This window comes from Rhincodon typus, chromosome 1 (genome assembly GCF_021869965.1).
Source record: "Rhincodon typus isolate 14 chromosome 1, sRhiTyp1.1, whole genome shotgun sequence".
Lineage (NCBI taxonomy): Eukaryota > Metazoa > Chordata > Chondrichthyes > Orectolobiformes > Rhincodontidae > Rhincodon > Rhincodon typus.
In genome coordinates, this window is record NC_063332.1 from 56,240,954 (window position 1) to 56,266,612 (window position 25,659).

A 25,659-nucleotide genomic window follows, 5' to 3' on the forward strand; every position below is an offset into this window, starting at 1 on the left:
TGGAGGATTCTTTTCTCTGAGAGTAGTCAATCTGGGAAACTCCTTACTGCAAAGGGCTATGAAGGCTGGATCATTAAGTGTGTTTAAGGCTGGCATAGACAAATTTCCAACTTTTAATAGAATTAGGGATGTGGGGATAATGCAGGAAAGTAGAATTGAGGATTATCAAATCAGCCATGATCTCACTGAGTGATAGAGAACAATATTTCTACTCTTATGACTTATGATCTTATTGGCTGCAAAATGGATTAAACATCACCCATTTCACACCTACACACAAAGTGGAAACAACCCCAATTCTCTGCATTAATGAGTCACGTCCAGTATTAACATGTTTGCCCGTTTCCACTGGTGCCATCAATCTATTCATGTCCAGACATATATGTTTCAACTGAGGTCACTATTAAGATGATTCTACCTCTGCTTAAGTCAAGTCTATCAGTTTCACCACCGTATCAGCTGACTTTCTGTCTCTGCAATGTAATAACTTTGTTAGAAATGTGGGAGAAAATTTGTTGTAGTGTCTAATCTCAGTTTGCATTGTGTTTCCAGCAGAAGAGTGAGAATTTATCTGAGAACATTCTGTGCCTGTGTCTTATCAAAGTCTTTATGAGCTTATCTCACTGTTTGGCTACTTGCATCATCAGCTTACTTTTACCTATTGCTTTTCAAGGGCATGTCCAAATCATCTTGATTGCATTTAACAGAAAGTAAAGAACTGCTGTTCAGAATACGAAAAATCTCTCACCTGTCAGCTTATCTTGTACTAGGCCATCTGAATAAAATGAGTTAAAGATCAGAATTGGTTTACTTAAATGTTGGTTAATTGCATTGTCAAAAAAAATTACAGCAAGAAACTATATTCCATTAAAAAATACACTTGTGAAATTCCATGGCCATTCCACTGATCTACACTCATAACTCAGGTAGGAGACCAACAAAACACATAAAACAATGGTGTGAATGTTTGTGTTTTCTTTCTGTCAGGTATAACAGCAACAGATCAGTGAAACACCACCAGTATTTCAAAGCCTGTGTCTTTAAGACATTCCTAAAAATACACACACACACAAACATAGGAGTCCTTTTTATAACATTTAGCTTAACTGTTGCATATGTATAAATGAATTGATAACACACTCATTCTTAGTGTCATAAGAGTCTCATTGCAGTTAAGGCAAATTTCTAACTCCTACACCCATTCACCAAACCACCAGTGGATGAGTAAAGGCTAAAAGGGCCTATCCCAAGACTGTTACCTAATAATGGTGCATCAAAGTGGCAGTATCATGAAGTACATTATCATGAAGTCAATAGTTTGATTTATAATGTTCATTTCTGTTAGCAACAACCTTTCAAAAAGTAAAGGAGTTCAATCATGCTGACCAAACACTTAAAATTCACCAACTGCTCTACAAATAAGGAGATAGCAAGAACTGCAGATGCTGGAGTCAGAGTCAATACAGTGTGGAGTTGGAGGAACACAGCAGGTCAGGTAGCATCAGAGGACAAGGACCGTCAATGTTTCGGGCCTGGACCCTTCATCAGGACTTCCTGATGAAGGGTCCAAGCCTGAAATGTCAACTCTGCTGCTCCTCTGATGCTGCCTTACCTGCTATGTTCCTCCAGCCCCACACTGTTCTACAAATAAGTTACGTTTCAGATTAGCTTCACTGTCACCACTGATTATACAAGATGAAATATTTGGCTCAGTCTAATGTTTATTGCGCTGAGTTTTGTTACAGTTGAAGGATTACTATTTTAGTAGGTACAAGAAGAAGAAAGTAAAATTCATGCGTTTTACTTGAAAAAAAATGTGGTGCTTCATTTTATGACATAGTGAACACCACAAACCTTTTGGTAATTGTTGCTAAGAGTATAAAAGTTTAAATAGCTTCAGTGTTCAATCTGTTCCCACAGGAGGACTGGGTTTATTTTTTGACTTGTTACTGCCACTTTAACGCTTTTGTTAAATTATTTCCAAAGTCACATTAGTGCGGTTGTCCGATAAAAATTTAATTTTCATTAATCTCAAGGTTTTTGGTAACAAGTATTTTGGGCCCTGTTGAAGAACTGTCAACAGCTATTTTAAGAGGCTGTTTACTATATTTTCTAACCTGAGTCAGATACAAAACATATCTGCAGCCTTTCAGCTTTTGTTTCATTACTTATTGTCACACACTGTAATATGGTGGTGTAAGAATTAATTTCATAACTTTGCTAGAGAATTTATTCTATATATCATAAATTCCCTAGCTAAGTTGTATTATTGATTCTTACACCACAATAGTGCAATGTATGACAGTATATATTATATTTAAATATATAATGCATATTTATATATATAAATATATAATATTTAAAACAATGCCTTTCTACAGCACAAGGTCATTTTCTCATCCAAACAACAAGATGGAAAACTGGGCTCTTTTTAATAGTGACACACAGGACAGCTTATCTCTAATAAAAAAAAATTATGATTGAAATTGTCTAAGCTTTGCATCTCAAATTCTTATTCAAATACTGCAAATGCATTCAACTGCAATCTATTTCTTAGTTCAGAATCTAGTTTCTTTAAAAACTATTTGAATATTTGTTATATCAACCATTAGAGTTGATAAGCTCAATGCTGTTTGTTTGAAAAAGATAAAAACAATTTCCAGTAATTTAGTTGTCGCTGGACTTTACAATAACCTTGCAGTTATTCGAGGTTACAATACTTCCTGGTTGTTAGCAAGAATAATACATTGTTGTTTGATTGGATAATAGTCTTAGTGTTAACAGAAGGTGAGGCACCTCTGTTGCAATTAATCATTGCAGTATGTAGGAATTATTAAAGAATTGAGTAGCCTAGTAAATTCTGATGGGTATGGTACCTTATAGTTGTTGAGGGTATGCTACCTAGTGTCATAGAATCATAGAATAGTTACCAATAGACCAAAAGGATGTCATTCAGCCTATGTTGGCTCTCTGCAAGAGTAACTCAGCTATTTTCACCAATCCCAACCCCCTACTTTTTCTCCTTAATCTTGTCATTTTCTTTTCCTCAGATAAATTATCATTTGAAATAATAGAATATGGCTCCACCACTCTCAAGCAAGTCATTCCAGATCCTAACTTCTTGCCACACAAAAAGTTGTTTTTTTCCTCATGTCAACTTTGGCTCTTTGGTTATCTGTCCTCAGCCTTGATGATTTTGAACACCACTATCAAAATTACCTCTCAATCTACTTTTCTTTAAGGAAAACAATCCTAGCATCTATCCACATAATTGAATGTCCGCATTCCTAGAACTATTCTCATACACCTTTTCTGCACCCTCTCTATTGTTTTCACCTAATTTTTGCAATGTAGACCAGGATCCTGCATACCTCATTAACTATTTTCTCAACAGTCTGACACCTTCAACAATTTGTGTACATGTAACTCCAGGTCATCCGATATTTGTTTGAGAGTGCGACACCTCATATTTATTTGAGGGAATGGTTTTTAACAAATAATAGAGGATATAATAGCTGAGTGGTCATTGAAGGTTATGGTAAATTACTAGTATCACAAGGTATGGGAGGCTACAATAGCTGAGTCGTTATTAGAAGGTGTGATAGTTCAGATGTTATTAAAGGACAAAGTAACCTCAGAGTTATAGAAGGTACAGTGTCTAGTAATGCCATATCAGAGGGTTACTAAGAACCTTGCTCAGATGAGTAATAGGAGGATTAATCTTGAGCTGGAATTCTAATTCTAATACAAATGAAGAAGCATTCATTACAGATATTGCTTATTTCATCCAATAATAATTCAATGTCTGTTGTGCCACATTTGTGCATGTCAAAATAGTGGTACTCCAACAGGTTTTTGCTCAGTTCTGCATTTCCTGCAAAAGACAAAAAGGCACACATATTCCTTAATTGTTAATTTAAAAATCTTTTCTCATCCATGAAAAAGTCAGTTAAATGCAGCAGGTCTAAATTATATCCATTATTTACATTTGTAGATACATACAGTTAACTGCAAGTAAGAATAAAATCAGAAAGTGCAAGAAATACTCAGAAGGATTGACAGCATCTGCAGAGAGAGAAGAACTGAGTTTAAGTCCAATGATGCTTCTTCAGAACTCCTGCTGCCAGACCTGCTGAGTTTCTCCAGCACTTCCTGTTTTAATTTTAAATCTCCAGCATCCACAGATTGATAACTTCCATAGAATACAACAAACAACACAGTGGATATCAGAGTTGTGCACAGACTTTATACTGTTAACTCGTCTGGTAGCTCAATGCAGCAGTGACTCAAAGAGAGGTTTGCCTCCTTGTCCTTTTCAAGTGAGTAGGGAGATACTAGTGTGTCTTGCAAGGTAGAAGGAACACCCGTGTCAGGCTTCTGAGAGCTATTATCAGGTAATCAAATTTCCTTCAGTGCATTGGTTTGTCAAATACTTTGACCATTATAATGGAGTAGGTTACAAGAACTTTTCAGTAGCACTTTGCTTATTTGATATCTTTGGAATGTTTATAGTGTCCTCCACTATGGAGATCAATGCAAAATATTGATTTAAATTATCTGATATTTCTCTGTTCCCTTTTATAAATTCCCTGATTGCATTCTTTAAGAGTCCCAAGCTCACTTTCATTGTTTTCTTTATTTATTGTAAACCCACAGAAACTCTTGTTGTTTGTTTTTATATTACCATCAACTTACTTCCACAATAAATTTTCTCTCTTTTAGCTTTTTAGTCATCCATTGCTGGTTTCTAAAAAAAATCCCGATCCATTAGGCTACCATTAGTTTTCACCATTTTGTGTACTTTAGTATTAGATTGGATGCTCTCAAGACTGCCTTTCTTAACAATGCATGGTTCATCCTTCTCATTGAGACTTTCTTTTTGACCCGAACAAAGTTTAGCTGAGTGTTGTTCAATATTGACTTCAATATCTGCCACTGCTCATTTAGTGACCTTCTGTTTAGTCTATTTTCTGGTCTGCTTCAGACAACTCTTTCTTTCTACCTCTGTAAGCACCCTTACTTAAGTTGATCTTGTGAAGTCTTTATAGACCACTTTTATGTTCCTTGCTAGCTTGCATTCATGTTCTATTTTCCCTTTCCTTATCAGTTTCTTCTTCCTCCTTTGATGGGTCAGAAATTAGTCCTGATCCTCAGAGTCACTATTATTTCTGGCATATGTATCAGTCACTTCTTTGATCTAATGTAAACTTTTTCTTCTTTCATTAAGCATGATTGATTCAACTTCCCCTTTGTGCATCCGTGCCATGGTGGAACCTGTTGTAGATCTTATACGATTTGTTTTAAATACTAGTCATTGCGTGTATACTATCATATCTCTCATGTATATTTCCAATTTTTTCTCACTAACTTGTCCCTTGTACCTCTATGATTTCCTTTTCTCAGATTTAGCACTTCAGTTTCAGAATGAACGACATCACATTGAAATATATTCCAAAATTCTACCATAACATGGTTACTATTTCCAAAGGTTGCTTGCCAGCAAGATTATCAATAAGCCTTTTCTCATTACACAATGACAAATCTATACTAGCCTGATCCTTTCTTGGCTTCCCAACATACTGTTCCAGAAATCTATCTCATACACACTCTAGGAATTCATCCTCTACAGCATTGGTGTTGACTTGGATAACCCAACCTATTTCCAAATTGATGTCACCCATTATTACAGTTTTGCTGATGCCATGTGCATCTCTAATTTCCTGATGTATGGTGTGCCCAATATTAATACCACAGTTTGGTATTCTATAAATAACTCTTCCCAATCTTTACCTCTCAATATTGTTTCTCAGCACCCCCCAAACTAATTCTACAGAGTGGAAGGAGGGGAAGAAATCATCCATAGCTAAGCAAGTAAGTTAAAGATATTATAAAGACAAAAACTTAGGCATTCCATGTTGCAAAGGTGAGTGGCAGATTGGAAGATTGTTGACCTTTAAAATTTTCTAGAGGGTTACAAAAAATGTAATGAAAAGAGCAAAGGTAAATGCTGAAAGAAAATTAGCACAAAATTTAAAAAAAGGAAGCAAAAACTTCCACAAGTATATGAAAGAGAAAACAGCAGCTAAAGTAAATGTTGATCCCTTGGAGGATGAGACCGGAGAGTTAAAAGAGGGCAATATATAAATGTCAATGTCACTAAATCAACATTTTGCTTCAGTTTTCACTGTGGAGGACACTAGTACCATCCCAATAGTATCAGGTAATGCATCAGTTAGAGAAAGGGAGGAACTTAAAAGTATCATTATCACTAGAAAAAAAGCACTGACCAAACTATTGGGTTTGAAGGCAGACAAGTGGGGTCCTGACAGCTTACATCCTAGGGTCTTGAAGAAACTGGCAGCAGTGATAGTAGATTCAGCTTAGGAAGAATATATTGGTCTTGGAGGAAGTACACATAGGTTTACAAGAATGATACCTGGACTTCAGGAATTCAGATTTGAGGGGTGATTACATAGATTAGGCCCGTTTCTCCTGAATTTAGAAGGTTAAGGAGTGATCTGACCAAAGTCTTCAAGATATTAACAGGAAACGAGAGGGTAGGTAAAAATAAACGAGTTCAACTGGTTGGAGTCAAGAACTTGGGGAACATAATCTTAAAATTAGAGCCAGATCATTATAAGAGATGTTAGGAAGCACTTCTATACACAAAGGGTGGTAGTGGTTTGGAACTCTCTTCCACAAATGGCAGTTGATGCGAGATCAGTTGCCAATTTTATATCTGAGATAGAAACTTTTTTGTGAAGGAAAGGTGTTAAGGGATTTGGATCAAAGGCAGGTATCTGGAGTTAGGCAATAGACCTGTCATGATCGCATTGAATGGTGGACTAGGCTCAAGGGGCCTACTCCTACCTATGCTGCTGTGTTCATTGGTTATAATATTCCAAAATTCCCTGGATGCAGGAAAGGTCCCAGTTGATTGGCAAATGCTTTGAAAATGCCCTCATTCAAAAAGAGAGGACAGCAGAAATTAGGAAACTTTAGATCTGTTAGTTTAACATGTTTAATTGGGAAATTGTCGGAATCCACTATTAAGGAGGTCATGACAGGACGTTTAGAAAGTCAAAACACAATCCATCAGAGTCAGCATGTTTTTATGAAGGGCGAATAATGTTTGACTAATTGGCTAGATGTTTTTGAAGATGCCCTTGAATGAGATATGATGGTCTTGTGGTATTTTCGCTAGACTATTAATCCAGAGACCCACATAATGTTCTCAGTTCAAATCTCAACAAGGCGGATATTAAAGTTTGAATTTAAAAAATCTGGAAGCTATTGTTGGTGAAATCGATTTTCTTTACTGATGCCATCTTCTGGGCAATTAAGGATGGGCAACAAAGATTGGCCAAACCAATGATGCCTGCATCCTATGAATAAATTTAAAAAATGTGCCAAGCAATGTGGATAGAACATAGAACAGTACAGCACAGTACAGGCCCTTTGTCCCACAATGTTGCGCAGACCTATTATCCTACTCTAAGATCAAACAACCCTGCATACCCTACATCTTACTGTCATCTATGTGTCTATCCAAGAGTCACTTAAATGTCCCTAATGTATCTGACTCCACTACCACTGCCGGCAGCACATTCCACGCACCCACCACTCTCTGTGTAAAGAACCTACCTCTGACATCTCCCCTATACATTCCTCCAATCACCTTAAAATTATGCCTCCTTGTAATAGTCATTTCCACCCTGGGAAAAAGTCTCTTACTATCCACTCTATCTATGTGCGTCATCATCTTGTACACTTCTATCATGTCACCTCTCATCCTTTTTCGCTCCAATGAAAAAAGCCCTAGCTCCCTCAACCTTTCCTCATAAGACCTGCCCTCCAGTCCAGGCAGCATCCTGATAAATCTCCTCTGCACCCTCTCTAAATCTTCCAAATCCTTCCTATAATGAGGTAACCAGAACTGAACACGATATTCCAATTGTGGTCTAATCAAGGTTTTATAGAGCTGCAGCATAACCTCATGGCTCTTAAACTCAATTCCCCTGTCAATGAAAGCCAACATACCATACACCTTCTTTACAATCCTATCAACTTGGTAGCAACTTTGAGGGATCTATGGACGTGGACTCCAAGATCCCTCTGTTCCTCCACACTGCCAAGAATCCTACTATCAATCCTGTATTCTGCATTCAAATTCGACCTTCCAAAATGAGTCATTTTTCACTTTTCTGGGTTGAATTCCATCTGCCACTTCTTTGCCCAGCTCTGCATCCTGTCAATGTCCTGTTGCAACCTACAGCAGCCCTCCACGCTCCACAACTCCACCAGCCTTTGTGTCATCGGCAAACTTACTAACCCACCCTCCCACTTCCTCATCCAAGTCATTTATAAAGATCACTAAGAGCAGATGTTCCAGAACAGATCCCTGTGGAACACCACTGGTCACCGAACTCCCGGCTGAATACTTTCCATCTACTACCACCATCTGTCTTCTATTGGACAGCCAGTTTTGTATCCAGACAGCCAAATTTCCCTGAATCCCATGCCTCCTTACTTTCTGTATGAGCCTACCATGGGGAACCTTATCAAATGCCTTGCTAAAATCCATATACACCACATCCACTGCTCTACCTTCATCTCTGTGTTTTGTCACATCCTCAAAGAATTTAATGAGGCTTGTGAGGCATGATCTGCCCCTCACAAAGCCATGCTGACTATTTCTAATCAAACTGTGCTTTTCCAAATAATTATAAATACTCTCTCTCAGAATCCTCTGCAATAATTTGCCCACCACTGAAGTAAGACTGACTGGTCTGTAATTCCCAGGATTATCCCTATTCCTTTTCTTGAACGAGGGAATAACATTTGCCACCCTCCAATCATCTGGTACTACTCCAGTAGACAGTGAGGATGGGGATACTGTAGATGTAGTTCTCAAAGGCATTTGATAAGGTGCTGTGCAAAAGGTACACATAAAGTAAGGTCACATGGTGTTAGGGGTAACTTATTAGCTTGGATAGAGGATGAGCTAACCAACAGATAGCAGAGAGTCAGGATAAGTCTTTCTCCAGTTGACAAGATATATTTAGTGGGGTGGAACAGGATACGGTCCTTGGGTCCCAACTCTTTACAATCTATATTAATGACTTGGATTCAGGGATAGAAAGAACTAAAGCCAAATTTGTAGATGACGCTAAAATATTTGGAAAAATAAGTTGCAATGGAGATTTAGGTGAATGGGCCAAAATTTGGTAGATGAAGTATAATGTGGATAAGTGTGAGACTATCCATTTTAGTCGGAGGAATAGAAAGGCAAATTGTCTAAATGGACAGAACTGTCAGAGTGCTTCTGTACAAAGGAATCTGGATGTTCCTGTGCATGAATCACAGAAAACTAGTATGCAGAAAATAAGGAAGGCAAAAGAAATTTTAGCATATACTGCTTAAAGAATAGCATAAAGAAATATAAAAGCAGGCAAGTGTTACATCAACTGTACAAGGCTCACTGAGACCTTTCCTGGAATATTGTTTACAATTTTGCTCCCCTTACATGAGGAGGGATGTAGTTGGTTGCAGTTCAGATAAGGTTCATTAGATTGATTCCAGAGATGACAGGTTTGACTTATGAGCAGTTTAAGTCTCTACTCACTGGAGTTTAGAAGAGGGAGATGATATCTAATTGACGTATGTAAAATGCAAAAGAGGATTGTGAGTTTTTTGAAGAAGAGATGAAGAAGTTTGATGAAGGCAGAGAGGTAGAGGTTGTCAATATAGACTTCAGTAAGGCATTGAACAAGGTTCTACATGGTAGACTGCTTAAAAGGTTAGATCACATGGAATATAGGGAGAACTAACCATCTGAATACAAAATTGGCTGGAAGGTTGAAGACAAAGGGTGGTGGTGAAGGCTTGCTTTTCAGACTGGAGGCCTGTGACCAGCGGTGTGTCACAGGGAATTGGTGCTGGCTGCACTGCTTTTTGCCATTTATACAAATGATTTGGATGTGAATATAGGAGGTATGGTTAGTAAATTTGCAGATGATACCAAAATTGGTGGTACAGTGGTCTGGACCTCGATCAGATGAGCTGATGGCCCGAGGAGTGGCAGATGGAGTTTAATGTGGATAAATGTGAGTTGCGACATTTTGGTAGGTCAAATCAGGGCAGGACTTATAAAATTCATGGTAAGATCCTGGGGAGTGTTGCTGAACAAAGAGGCCTTGGGGTACAGGTTCATAGTTCCTTGAAAGTTGAGTCGCAGGTCGACAGGGTGGTGAAGAAGGCGTTTAATACGCTTGCCTTTATTGGTCCGTGCATTGAATACAGGGGTTGTTGGGAGGTCATGCTGCAGCTGTACAGGACATTGGTTAGGCCACTTTAGGAATTCTGCATTCAATTCTGGTCTCCCTGCTATAGGAAAGATGTTGTTAAACTTGAAAGGGTTCAGAAAAGATTTATGAGGTTGTTACCACGGTTGGAGGGTTTGAGCCATAGGGAGAAACTGAATAGGCTGGGACTATATTCCCTGGACTGGCAGAGACTAAGGGTTGACCTTAGAGAGGTTTATAAAATCATGAGGGGCATGGATAGGGTAAATAGTCAAGGAGTCCAAAACTAGACAGCATTGGTTTAAGGTGAGAGGTGAAAGATTTAAAAGGGACCTAAGGGGCAACTTTTTCACACAGAGGGTGATGCGTGTATGGAATGGGCTGCCAAAGGAAGTGGTGGAGGCTGGTACAATTACAGCATTGGCACCGGGATGGGATATGAATATGAAGGGTTTACAGGGATATGGACCAAATGCTGGCAAATGGGACTAGATTTATTTGGGATATCTGGTCAGCATGGATGAGTTGGATGAAGGTTCTGTTTCTGAGCTGTACATCTCTATGACACTGTGATAAAGTAGACTTGGGAGACGATATTTCCTCATGCACGGCAATTCACAGTCAGTGGTCTTTGTTTTGGGATAAGGGGTAGCAGATTTAAAACTGAGCTGAGTTGAATTGACTTCTCTCAAAAGGTCGGGAATCTGTGGAATTCACTAGCCCAGAGTGTAGTGGATACTGGGACATTGAGTAAATTTGAGGTGATAGACACATATTTAATTAGTAACGGGTTGAAGCATTATGAAAAGCAGGCAGGAAAGTGGGGTTGATGCAAAGATGTGATCAGCTATGATTGTATCAAATGGCAGAGCAGGCTTGAGGGGGTAATTTGCCTATTCCTGCTCCTTTTTGTTATGTTCTCATGTTCTTCTGTACATCTGGGCTTTATAACCAAGGCCCATGATTTATAGCCCTGGCCTAGACTATTGTACTCCCTTTGCATTGTGTAGCTCCATGTGGTTTGAGAGGACTTGCTGCCATTGCACTTTTTGCTATAGTTGGGATTAGATAAAGCTGCTGCTCCTCAACAGAGATGCAAGGTGCTGTGGCATAGGTGAAGCCAATGTTACAGGGAAATCACAAAGGTAATACATTCAAATTCAGCTCCATAGACTCTGAGGCACTTGCGAGTCTCTGAACAAAGCTGCTCAGTCTAAAAAAATGTACTCCTGTCAGTACTAACCTTGCACTATGGCTAACAACAAACTTGCTGGTTTTAGCCTTCATACTGTTATCAGCAGGATAATTTCATTCAACAATGACCTCCTCCAATCTAATGAGATGTAGATCAGCGTGAAACTTGTTCATTGATAGTGACAGCATCAAATAGAACTAAATTTGGTATCTTAATTGGCAGACAGATCCCCTACTTGTCTCAGGACTCACCCTCATGAACAGGAACACAGTGAAGTGACAATGGGATCCAGATTTGACATCACTTTTGCAGGATTTAATTCACTGCACACACAACCTGCTTTCTCTTATTGGAAAAATATCATCCAAGAGATGGCAGATTGACTAGAAGAAGGTGTTGCAATAAAGTACAAAATTGTGGGTGTAAAGGCTTAATTCGAGCACAGCGAGTGATGCAGCAAGATTCCAAAACACATACTTTTTGCTTCATTAGCTACTGAAAGGTCACGGGTGGAATCATCTGTCTTCATTCAATTCTTGCCAACTTGCTCGAAAGTGGCGAGTCACCTGAGCTGACCCTTCAGAGGACGGGCTGTTGTATCTTCTTCCAATTAAAGTGCAACAGTGGGTTTTCCTCTGAAATCAGGTCTTCTCGGGCAGAAATTCCAGCCATCAAGAGTTGCCATCATGCCCAATTCGCAGTCTGCAGATCTCAGCACTCAACACCACAAAAGCTGCGAGCCAAGGTCTCAGGTAAATGCTTTGTGAGGAGGGAGCAGTTTCTGGGGGTTGGGTATAGGGAAAGGGTGCCAGAGTTCAGAATCAAATTAATGAGGGTCAGCCCACATTGATTTATTTTGACTCTTGAGCACTGCAGAGCTATATCAGTCCAGAAATTCTGGGTGGCTGTCTCAGTTTCCCATAACATGTTTAACAGGAGGCACAGAATACTCAGAACTTTTAAACTATGAAATTAAAATAATTTATTCACTCACTTGCACTGAAGCAGATTCAACCTTTCTGTGCCGAGCTCCATTTTCAGTGGAATCGAGTAACTCGTCTGTGGTCCTACAGAAATATTCTCAATTACATTGGAAAAGGAAATATTTCAAAATGAATTACAATGAAAGGAAAGTACTTACAGTCTCTCTGGAAATTTTTCTCCTTCTGTGACAACAGTCATTTGTTAGAATGTTTACATGGAAAAGAAACCAGGAAAATCGAGTTACATAAAGCAACTGGATTGGAATGATGACCCCAGAGAACAATCCAGAACAAAATTACGTTCAACCGTGAAGGCTGTAGCAATGATCATTGTATTCACTATTTAAAATAGACCAAAGCATTAATAAAGAATTAATGTGTGGGTCAGAGGAAAAGGTGTCTTGAAATTCCACTCTTTTGAAAGTCAGAAATAGAGGTCACATCTCCTATCTTTGCTTTCATCTTAATCAACCTGGTGCTGAAATCGTAATCTATGCCTTTGCCAGCACAAGACTTTGCCAATGAGTGTACTGGGCACAATTTCAAAAATTTACAGATACAAAACTTGGAAACTTGTGAACTCTCAGTAGCATGGTGATAGACTTCAAGAGCATACAGTCAAACAGGTAGAATGGGCAGATTTGTGGCATGCAAAATTCCAAGCCGTTAAGTGTGAAGTGCTACATTTTCATAGGAATAACAAAAAAAGACAATAAAGATCATAGAATCCTTACAGTGTGGAAACAGGCCCTTCAGCCCAACAAGACCACACTGACACTCAGAGTATCCCACCCAGACCCATCCTCTTATAACTCACAACACTGAACACCATGGGCAACTTAGCGTGGCCAATCCACCTAGCCTGCACATCCTTAGACTGTGGGAGGAAACCCTGCAGACACAGGGAGAATGTGCAAACTCCACACAGACAGTCTCCAAGGGTGGAATCAAACCCAGATCCCTGGTGCTGTGAGCCAGTAGTGCTAACCACTGAGCTACGGTGCTGTCCAGTGACTAAAGGGCACAACTCTAAAGTAGATGCAGGAGCATGTGCACCAATCATTGAAGGTAACAGCATTGAGAAAACATTTCTTAAGACATATAGGAATCTGAGCTTTATAGATAAAGCCTTAAGGCTGCAAAGACTTTTAAAAATGATGTGAAGAGAAAGCAATTTAAGAGCTATGGAGACGAGTTGGGAGTTTATATGGACAAATTGAATTACTCTTACAGGGAATTGGTATTGACATGCAAGTACAATGGTCTTCAAAGACAAACATTCTATGACACGAATCAAATTCTCTGTTGGTTGGTTTTCCATCATTCACCCGCATTCAACAGCAATTCACTCAAAAGATCTGTTGCCCCTTTTTATCCTCTCTCAAGTTCCATTGTCATTGCATTGGCTCATGGCCCCCAAGTTGTCATCCTTTTTACATCTCTAACTCTCTGCACCCACAAGTGACTCTCTCCCAAAATTCTCAATTTCTTGATCCTGCCAGTTTGTGCATAATCTGTCTCAACACACCACTATTGGCCATGATGTCTTCAGGTAATGAGGCCTTGAGACCATAATACCATCAAAATATGAACAGAAGTAGGCTGTGTGGCCCTTTAAGCCTGCTCCACCATTTAATGGAATCATGGATGATTCCTCACATCCACTTTCCTGCCCTTTCTCCATAACCCTTCATTCCCCTACTGATCCAGAATCCAGCTATCTCATGGAGTCACACAGCGTGGAAACAGACACTTTGGTCCAACTTGTCCATCTTGACCAGGTATCCAGAACTGATTTAGTCCCATTTGCCAGTATCTGACCCATATCTCTCTACACCTTTCTTATTCATGTATCCATCGAGATAACTTTGAAATGTTGTAATTGTACCCTGGGCTCCAGCTCATTCCATACACACACCTCCCTCTGCATGAAAAAGTTACCTGTCAGGTCCTTTTTAAATCTTTCCCCTCTCACCTTAAATCTATGCCCTCTAGTTTTGGACTCCCCCACCCTAGGAAATGGTATCTTTCCTTACCAGTACCATTCACTACTACTATTCAGTTAATTGCTACTGCTTCATTGCTCAGCTTCATTCCTTATAGATTAGATGCTGAAAGCATAATCTTTACTCAGCCAAAAGGAAATTTTCCATATATTCTGCTTTCTTAAAAGTGTACAAAATTAATTTTGTTTCAGTTTCAAGTAAATGTTAAAATGCAAAAACACTCTTACCAGCAAGATCTTCTTTCTGTTTCATCTTTCTCTCACAAACAAGAATGAAGATAACTAAAACTAGCACTTCAGCAACAATGCAAACAAATGGTATGACTGCAGCAACCAGGCTGTTAACCTTCAGATGAATCCGCAGACCACTGAACCCCACTTCATAGACAGCATCGCAGTGATAATAAGTGGTGTTATCCATTATCAGGCTTTTTATTAAAAGTGATGATTTGTTGCCAATACTATAGATGTAATATTGGTCTTCTGTTTCATTACTCAGGGTCTAGATAAATAGAAAGAGACAGAGAATTGCTGTAGCACTTTCACATCAGATAGGATTTAAGTGAAGATATGCTTCCATGGCACCACAATGCAAATTTTACTTTTGTTTGGAAAGGCTATGAAGGATGTGAAATAAAAGTAACAAAAGGAGTTGAGGTGCAGATCAACCAAAACCAGGCTGAAAACTTCGACCCGTTTCTTAGTAAAAGGTTTGGGAATCAAGTGTTTTCAATTTATGCAACTTGTAACTGCTGGCTTTAAAATATTATTATATTTTATTCTATCTTGTTGTTAATCACTAGATAAAAAGTTTGATTTGAATGGGATTAAATTATCAAACAACGGTATTTTGAGATGTAATCAAACTTTGCAGAACAAGAAATCAACCCCACTTCTTACTTCAATATTTTACCAACCGAGGACTTTCTCTAAAGAATTTCTTTTTAATCATTTATCTGATCAACTACTGCTGAAAAATATAGTTGAAGCTTTTCACCTTGCTGTTCACAGGATAATTTGCAAAATATACCTGTGTAAAGGGAAAACAGCATTTAATACTGTTTGAGAAGAAAGTGCTGATTGGTTGGCTAGCCAAATCTGATTGATAGAGATATTGTCATGGAGAATATATCCATTTGATGATAACTGACAGTCAATTTCCAAGATTTGTTTAAATTTTAAACGATGCAGGTTGACTCTAATTGTCAAGGCATTGCTCTGAGAAATGGCTATCATCTGTTTTGTAGAGTTGAACCAGGCACAATGTGTGTACATTGCACAATTGTCAAGTTTTGTACTAGCAACAATGGCTAGTTTATATGTAATAAAAATCCGCTATTCCTTACCACCTTGCTGCCTTTGACTTCCTTTGACCAAATCCAGTAAAGGGGAATATATTGGTCACTTTTGCAGGTTAAGTTAATATGATCACCATCGGAACGTATCTCTTTCATATTTTTGGTCCAAACAGGAGGAACTGTGGAAAAACAGACAAAACCGTAGGTAAATTACTCTATGACTCCTGGACTCTGACTATACACGTACTTGTTTCAGCTATTGGCATACTTCATAAATGCAGACATCTGTAACTGAACCTTTGCCTTGAGGTCACACCTCCATTGACAATCCAGTAATGTGCAGGATAACTGGCTAGAAATTTAATGAATAACAACTTTTGAGTGGGTCCAATTAACGAATGACTTGAAATATCAACCTTGCAGAAATTTTATTTCTACATTACCATTAGTGCCTACATAAAGATTTCTGCGAGACTGCTACCTATTTCACACCAAGTCCTGGTGAACGTTTTCTTTGACTTCTATATATTTGTTGCTTCTCATTTAAGCTAAAGCAGGAGTGAGTGCACAGTAGGCCAAGACAGTAGCCATATCTGATGTAATTAATTTGTTCAACATTGCTTTGTTCAATAAAATAGATCATCTGCATCTGAGGAATACATTAAAAGTGAATGTAATCTTTACAAGTCCAGCTGCATTAATTCTTGCCATTTCAGTTCTCTTAGGAATGCCTGAAAATCTATTCCTAATACACTAATTCTCTGTAATCCTTAACATTCTTACCCCTGTAACAGCAAATCTGCTAATAAATTCCTCATAGTAAACAGAAGGATATATTGTGTAAAATTGGATAAATCCCTAGGAAAAAATGAGATGTATCCCAGATTGTTTGGAAGAAAAGGGAGGCGATTGAAGAGGTCATGACTAATTTTCAAATCCTCTCTGGCCAATGAATACGTGCTACAGGACTGAAGGATAGCTAATGTGTTAGCATTATTCACAAAAGGTGGTGAGGATAAGCCATGGAAGCACAGGCCAAATATAAGTCAACTATATTGCATTTAATGTCAATAAAGGAGAAACATTTGGAAAAAATTCTGAGGGACAGAATTAATGTCCACTTGGAGAGGCAAGAATTAATGAACAATAACAAGCATGGCCTTGTCAAGGGAAGATCGTGTCTGAAAGGTTTGCTTGAGTTTTTAGAAGGAGGTGACGAGGTGTGTGGACGAGGATAGTGCAGTGGATGTAATCTACATGGACTTTCAGTAAGACTTTTGACAAGAAGCTAAGAGCCTATGGGATCCAAGGCCAGTTGGCAAATTGGACCCAAAACTGGCTCAGCGGCAAGAGCCAGAGGGTGATGGTTAAAGGTTGTTTTTGTGACTAGAAGTCTTATGTCTATTGGTGTACTGCAGGGTTTGTTTTGGATCCTTTGCTGATTGTAGTGAACATTAATGATCCATAGAGAAATGTAGGAGGATTGTTCATTAAGTTCATAGATGACATGAAAATAGCATCGACGAAAGTGTTAGACTAAATACTTAAATAGTCAAAATACTGAATACGAGAGCAGGGAGGTTATGATGAAGCTGTATCAGACATTAGTTAGGTCACAGCTAGAGTACTTATGTTCAGTTGTTACCACACTTAAACAAAAATTTATTTGGAGGTTCACCTGGATGTTGGCCTGGGCTGGAGCGGTTCATCTATGAAGAGAGAGAAGCTGGGATTGGTTTCCTTGGGGTAGAGGAGACTAAGAGGGACCTAATTAAGGTATACAAAATTATGAGGGGCATACATACGGTGAATAGGAAATAACTTTTCCCTCTCGTAGAGGTGACTGTAACCAGGGGCATAGAAAGTTTAGATAGGATTTGAGGAAGAACTTTCTTCACCCAGAGGTTAGAGGGTTCCAAATACTCACCATCTGAAAGGGTGGTAGAAACCATCACAACATTTAAGAAGGATGTAGGTGAACATTTGAAATGCCATAGCATACAAGGTTATGGATCAAGAGGTGGAAAAACGGGACCAGTGTAGTTAGGTACTAAATGAATGGCTTGGACATGACGGGCCACAGGACCTCTTTCCGGGCTGTAAAATTCTATAATTCTAAATGATTTATAACATAGGCATTAAACTCACTTTGTACTTCAAACCTGCCTTCCGATTTTGGGTTTGTATCAAAGACACAAGTATAGGTCCCAGCATCACTGCCATTCTGAAAATCAAACCTGAAATCACAAACCATGAGTTATTAATGTAAAAGCCCCAAATCATTTTTTTTAATTTTATGCATAGATATTTATCCCATTTCTAATACCTTAATTGATAAATGCACGAGAGAGAAACTAACAAACTCATTTGTTAATTGAATGAGATGAATTAAATATATAGGGAGGACTTTTATGCAGAGAATAAACTCTAGCACAGCCAAATAGCTTAACACTGAATTTTAAATGCTCTGCTATTCTACATTAATATAGTTCTACATAATGGCACTGCTAACCAAAAGGTATCTAATCGAGATACGTGATGGGCTTATTCAAATAGGAATTCATACCTAACAACATCGCACCAATCACATAACCATACCCTTGATTGCATTGGACAAATGAAGGAAGTTTATTCTTAAACCTTAAATTCCCAACTGATTCTCTGTTGTTTAACTCCATCAAGCATGGAGTTTGCAGCCTAAAGGAATAGATATATATGCAGAAAATTGTCAACACTTTTAATTCAAAAGAGCAAAGTAAAATTTTATATGGTAAAGGGAATTCAAAGTCTCTATAGGTAATATAGGTTATAATGGTTAATGGATGGTAAGAAGAATGGGCTGATTCAGAGATTTATGCACAGAGGCAGGAGGCTTGGCTGATACTTAAAATGTATATTTTATGTATCTTCAATAATGAAGATGATGTCGCACAGGTCACAGTGAAAGAGAAGGTAATTCGGACAGTTGAAGGAATTAAAATTGATATGGAGAGGACAATGGATAAGCATAGGAACTACAGGGCAATCGGTTTAACGTTGGTGGTGGCGAAGCTTTCGGAAATGGCAATTCAAGACAACATTAATATTCACTCGAGCAAATGTGACTTAATTAAGGAAAGCCAGCATAGATTTGTTAAGGGCAAATCAAATAAGGTCAGTAATACAGGACTTCTATGCCCAGACTATTGAGCATTCTTATCACCAAAACTGGTTTGACAAAATAGGATGCAGAACTATGTGACCTCTAGAACAAAGTGAGCAGCTTTTGTTGCCTGGCAGAATAATCCAAGGTGGCAACTCAAGAAAGGCAGAATTTCGACAGCTCAAGGTTGTTGTCTAAAGAAAAATCCAAGAGATAAGAGACAAGTCGTGTTAAAAGACAGTCCAAGATGTCCAACAGTATGCTGACCATTATGACATGCAAATGTTATTGGAAGTCACCAGAACCACGAAAAGACCACCATAGAATGGTGTCTTTCTTCCTAAGCATTACAGTGCAATCCATCAATGCTGAAAACAACATTTCCAACAACTCAACTATGAATTCACAATGGCAGCTGATAGTCTCCAAGTTATCCCCAGAATTCTGTGGTAGAGTCCATTGAGCGAGCTACAGAAAATGCATAAAACAATGAAACATGGAAGCAGAAAGAGTCTATTTGGACCACTGAGTCTGCATTGTCATTCAATCAGATCATGGTTGATCTGATGATCCTCAACTCCACTTTCTTCCCTTTTCCCCATAACCCTTGATCCTCCTTTTAATTAAAAATCTTTCTATTACAGTCTTAATTATTTTTAACTACCCAGCCATTCCAGAGTTAAAGAATTCCACAGATCCATCACACACTGAGAGTAGAAGTTCCTCCTCATCTCTGTCCGAACTGGAAAACCCTTAGTCTGAGATTCTTTTTTATTTATTCACTGAATAGGGGTGTCACTGGCTAGGCAACATTTATTGCCCATCCCTAATTGCCCTGAGTTAAGAGTCAACCACATTGCTGTGGGTCTGGAGTCACATGTAGACCAAACTAGGTAAGGATGGCAGTTTCCTTCCCTAAAGTGAACCAGATGGGTTTTTTCAACAATCGACAATAGATTCAGGGTCATCATTAGACTTTTAATTCCAGTTATTTATTGAATTCAAATTCCACCATCTGCCATGGTGAAATTCGAACCCAGGTCCCCAGAATGTTGTCTGAGTCTCTGGATTAACAGTCTAGCGATAATACCACTAGGCCATACCTCCCCTCAGCATTATGTCTTCTGATCCTAGACTCTCCTACTTGGGAAACAACCTCTGTACATCTCCCTTGCAAATCCCCCTATAAATCTTGTATGTTTAATTATGGTCACTTCTCACTCTTCCAAACTTCAATCAGTACAGGCAAGCCATCAAACAAATAAGAACAACAAAGTCTGCAGCCCTGATGTTATTCAGCTCAGGTTTCCAAGACGGTTGTGGGCCTTTGTTCACAACAAGACTCCAACCACTCATAATGTGGATTCTGGAGGATAGAAAACCCACCCCCCCACTGGGCTTGAGGAATGTAACAATCATCACTATCTTCAAGAAGAGAGAGATGAATAAAACCATGGACTCTACTGATGTACTGCCCTCTTGGCCACAGTTTGAATAATCTAACATACATTATCCTGAATCGTCTACTCCCTGTGGCTCAGAAAACCCTACCAGCTACACAATATGGCTTTAGACCTTCCAGCAGATCTTCTGACATGGTGTCTGTTTCCAGACGAATTCAAGAAAAATGTTGAGACCAAAATCTCCATTGTGTTCATTTATCTGACCACTCTGCACCAGATTTGCAAATCACTCAAAATCTTCAGTATTGCACACAATTCTCAGCCTGTTCTTGAGTATTACTCATTGAATAAAACTGAGTACAGTATTCGGATGAAGTTTCATCAATGCTGTGTATAAATGAAGCATAACATCCTTACTGTTATATTCAGTTCATCTCATAATAGAAACTAGCAAACTATTAGCCTTTCTGATTATGGCTGAACCTGCAGACTAAGCTTTTGTGACTTATGCACGAGTACACATAGATTCCTCTGTACCTCAGAATTATGCAGTCATTCTCCATTTAAGTTATACTCTTTTTTTCACTCGTCTTACCAAAGTGAATATCTTTGTATTTTCTGACATTATACTCCTATCTGCCAGATTATTGCCATTTTTCTAAAGTGGAGGTAGATAGGTGGCAAAGATCATGTGTTTAAAACGTGAGTTCAAAGGAGCATTTGTGAGTTGTTGTTGCAGTGCATCTTGTAGTTGACACACACTGCCGCTATTGTGCTTCAGTGGTCCAGACAGTGAATGTTTAAGATGGTGGATGCAGATTCAGTTAAGGGGCATGCTTTTTCCTGGCTGGTGTTGAGCTTCTTGAGTGGCGTAGTGCTGGTCATCCAGGCAAATAGAGAGTAATACTTTTAACCTGTGCATCATAGATGGAATACAGACAGGCTATTCAGAATCAGGTGAGTTACTCTCTGAAGAATTCCCTGCCTCCTTTAGTTATGCTATTTGTACAGTTGGTTCAGTTTAGCCTCTGATAATAGTGGGTGATTCAGCAATGATAATGTTGTTGGATTCCCTTAATTGGATGTGGTCATAGTGTGGCACTTGTGTGGCCTGAATAATACTTGCCATTTATCAATCCAAACTTGAATGTTGTCCAGGTTTTATTGCATATGGACCTAGTCTGTTTTAGCATCTGAGAAGTTGGGAATGGTTCTGAACATTGTGTAATCATCAATGAATATTCTCTTCACCAACTTTATAATGGAGGGAAGGTTCAAGCAACAGAACATGACTGGGCCATGGACACAGTCCTGAGGAATGCTTGTGGTTATGTCTTTGGGACTGAGATGATTGATCTCCGATAGCCACAACTGTCTTCCTTTGTGCCAGGCATAACTCCAATCACTGGACAGTTTTCCCCTGATTTCCATTGTCACCAGGCTTGCCAGGACACCTTAACATCATATTCAGTCAAAGGAAGTTACTCTCAGCCCAACTCCCTTGTCTGAAAACAAAACATTTTCAGGGCTAGCCAAAATGCAGGAGAGAGGCAGCAGGTAACTTATTCCTTAAGTAGACAAGCACAGACACAACAAGCCAAATGGCTTCCTGTGCTGTTGCTTTTATTTAGCTTTAATGATTGACCCAGTGAGTCTCAAATTAGCAAAATTGCAACTTATACAATTGTTGATCGCTGGTGACCGAACTATTACAATATTACAATAGCAACATTGAAACAGGGAACTTATTTGAAATATCTTTTAAAACATTTAGTGGGACAGTTATTCAAATATAACAAGTTATTCATGCAGAAAAGAAATGCTTGGATAAGACATACATGGGTCCATTACAAGCAGACGGTAGAATTTATAATGGGGAATATAGAAATGCCAAGGAAGCTAAATGATTACTTTTGCTCCCTAAGGAAGATACAAATGATCTCCCAGAATTAGAGATACAAGTGACTAAGGAAAATGAGGAATTGAAGGAAATTAGTATTAGTAAGAAGATGCACTTGAGAAATTAACATAGTGACGAGTTGATAAGTTTCCAAGATCTGATATTCTAATAATCCAAGGATGATGAAGGAGGCAGCCATAGAGATAATGGATGAATTGGTGACCATCTTCCAAATTCCACAGATTAGCAATAACATACCACTATTTAAGGAAGGAATCAGAGAGAAAACAGGGGAATGACTGATCTGTCAGCTTTACATCAGAAGCAGGGAAAACACCAGAATCTATCATAAAGGATGTGATAAATGAACACTTAGAATAAACATGATCTGATTTTGACCAGAGTCTGCATGATTTGCGAATATAGAATCATGTTTGACAGACTTACTGGAGTTTTTGAGGATATTACTAACCAAAAAAGTGGTATAGAATACTTAGATTTTCAGAAGGTTTTTGATAAGGTCCTACACAAGAGGCTGGTCAGCAAAATTAAGCAGATGGGATGGGACGAAATGTACTGGCTTAGGTTAAGGCTTGGCTAAAAGACAGGAAACAGTATGAATAAATGGATCATTCTCACATCGGGAGGCTGTGATTGGTGGGGTAGTTTGGCCCCCGATGGTCACAGATATTAATAATTTGGGCATGGGGACCAAATTTAATATTTCTAATTTGCGGGTTTTGCAATGTTAAGCAGGAATGTGTGTTGTGAGAAAGATATAAAGCAGTTTCAGGAGACACTTGGACAGGGTAAGTAACAGGATAAGAACATGGCAGATGGTACATAATGTGGAAAAATGTGAGATTATCCACTTTGATAAGAAGAACAAGTGTGCACAGTATTTCTTAAATGCTGAGAGGTTGGAGGGTGTAAGTGTGCAATGGGATTTGCATGTCCTTGTCAAGTAGTCACTGAAGGCTAACATACAGGTGCAATAAGTTATTAAGAAGATTAATGAGATGTTAATCTTTATCACAAGGGAATTTGAGTACAAAAGTTGAGAAGATTTGCTTCAAGCGTATAGAAACTTGGTTAAACACACCTGATGCATTTTTGGTTTCCTTATCGCATGTAAGACATTTTGCCACAGCGGTGATGAAGATATACCAAACTTGTTCCCAGGATGATGGAGCTAGTGTCCTATGAAAAGAGATTGGGCAAGTTGGGCCTGTATTCTCTATAAGCTTTGAAGAATGACAGGCAATCTCATTGACACCTTCAATTACTAAAAAGGACAGACAGAGTATATGCAGGTAAGATGGTTCCCATGCTTGGTGAGTCTTGAACCATAAGGCACAATTTAAAAATAAAGGAAATGTCATTTCAAAATAAGATGAGAAGAGTTTTTGGAATTCTCTACCTCAGAGGGCTGTGAAACCTTGGTCCTTGAGTATATTAGAAGTGAGTTTTGATAGATTTCTGATTATGAAAGGTATAAAGGGTTATAGAGTTAGAAAAGGAAGAAGGCATCAAAGAGTTGGATCAGCAATAATCATTCTTATATTCCTGTAATGAGGATTTTGGCTGCAAGAGCAAAGAAATAATAAATGCAATAATGTGGAAAGGTTACTTGTGATAAATGCCTCCTTCTAGTCCAATTAAGGAAAGAAACCTTCCTAGGAAGTGAGTTGAAATATTGACCAATGTAGGTATGATGTAAAGTGGATGTAAAAATAATAATTTTACCAAGTTATAAGAAGATAAAGTGGTTACACTGTGACATTTTCAGGATTTCAAATCCTGTCACCAAAATTGAATTTGATTCCAATATAGTGCCTCCATGCACCTTTCCAGTAGCTTTTACTGCTTACTATTCCATATTTGCCTGAATTTAAAATGACTTTTCTCAGATCACTCTAGAAATATTCACAGGAACCAGACTTTTGGAGTTTTCAGGGTCCCCAGCATTAATGTAAAAAAATTTTTGGAAGAGAATCTTACTTAAAATGATAAATATTTTGCTGATGCCACCAAGCCATGTTGCTATACATTGATTATGAATGAATCCTAAATTCATGATAAGATTAAACTAGAATATCACTTTGAAGGGTATTGTGAGATTAAGACAAGGAGATACATCTTGAAACCAGTACAAGTTAAATTTGAATGTGATTTCAGAAAATTCTTCTTTACACAAAAATGATCGATTTGTGGAATGCTCTTCTTACTAGAATAATGAAACATTGGAAGCTGTAATAATATCAATAAAAAAGACAAAGACTGTGAAGTGATGGGATGTGGAGAAGAGTGGTGGGCAACTGTGGTGTTAGAATATTTCTGGAAGAATGAGTTAAGTTGGAGAAGGTAGCTTCCAAATTTCATAATTGTTTTCTAATATTGTGACACTTTATGTGCAGGCAGTGCAGATGAGGGTGTATCCCCATGTATACCCAGGAATGGACTTCCACACCAACTAATCACAGAGAACAGTTTCACAGTACTTTTTCTCTCAGGCGCAGTAAATCTTTTTGGTTTCAGACAGAGACAACTGATATCAAGGGGAATAAGAATTTTGTGAGATTTTTAAATCATGCTCAAGTGATAAAGTGGCATTCTGTCGGTCCTGATGATCAATATTTAGCAAGCTAGGCCTTTTTTTATAAACAAAAACAGAAATTGATGGAAAAGCTCAGTAGGACTGGCAGAATCTATAGAGACAAATCAGAGTTAACATTTCAGGTCAAGAGACCGTTCCTCAGAACCCAATCTGAGGAAGGGTCACTCGACCCAAAATGTTAACTCTGATTTCTCTCCACAGATGCTGCCAGACCAGCTGAGCTTTTCCAGCAATTTCTATTATTGTTTCTGATTTACAGCATCTGTAGTTCTTTTGGTTTTTATTTTGTCCGGTTTTATGATTGACTAACATTATAACAAATGATAGATCTTACTCCAATAGTTAGAATTTTTATCACAGTATTTCTTTTCTGTGTTTTAGTCTACAATATACTTTCATTTTTCAGCCTTTGAATAAAACTATTCCTCAATATTTCAGTAAATTGCAGCGGAAATACCAAGTAATAAACCTGAGGGTAGAAATACTGTTTCAGAGATAATAGGAACTGCAGATGCTGGAGAATCTGCGATAACAAGGTGTAGAGCTGGATGATCACAGCAGGCCAAGCAGCATCAGAGGAGCAGGAAAGCTGATGTTTTGGGCCTAGACCCTTCTTCAGAAATGGGAGAGGGGAAGGGGGTTCTGAAATAAATAAGGAGAGAGGGAGAGGCAGATAGAAGATGGATAGAGGAGAAGATAGGTGGAGAGGAGACAGGCAGGTCAAAGAAGCGGGCATGGAGCCAGTAAAGGTGAGTGTAGGTGGGGAGTTAGGGAGGGGATAGGTCAGTCCAGGGAGGACGGACAGGTCAAGG

General features: G+C 38.6%; 1 protein-coding gene across 1 annotated transcript in view; it reads right to left on the reverse strand.

Annotated features, from left to right (window-relative positions):
* Positions 1 to 3,791: 3,791 nt before the first annotated feature.
* The window catches only part of LOC109927522 (embigin), a 42,586-nt gene continuing 20,718 nt past the window's right edge, over positions 3,792 to 25,659 (reverse strand). The window contains exons 4-9 of the mRNA XM_020527554.2: positions 17,934 to 18,022; positions 15,834 to 15,964; positions 14,716 to 14,989; positions 12,641 to 12,665; positions 12,494 to 12,566; positions 3,792 to 3,874 (exon numbers count right to left, since the gene is read on the reverse strand). Of these exons, the coding sequence (XP_020383143.1) occupies positions 3,860 to 3,874; positions 12,494 to 12,566; positions 12,641 to 12,665; positions 14,716 to 14,989; positions 15,834 to 15,964; positions 17,934 to 18,022 (607 nt within the window). The 3' untranslated portion in view covers positions 3,792 to 3,859. The remainder of the gene's footprint in view (positions 3,875 to 12,493; positions 12,567 to 12,640; positions 12,666 to 14,715; positions 14,990 to 15,833; positions 15,965 to 17,933; positions 18,023 to 25,659) is intronic.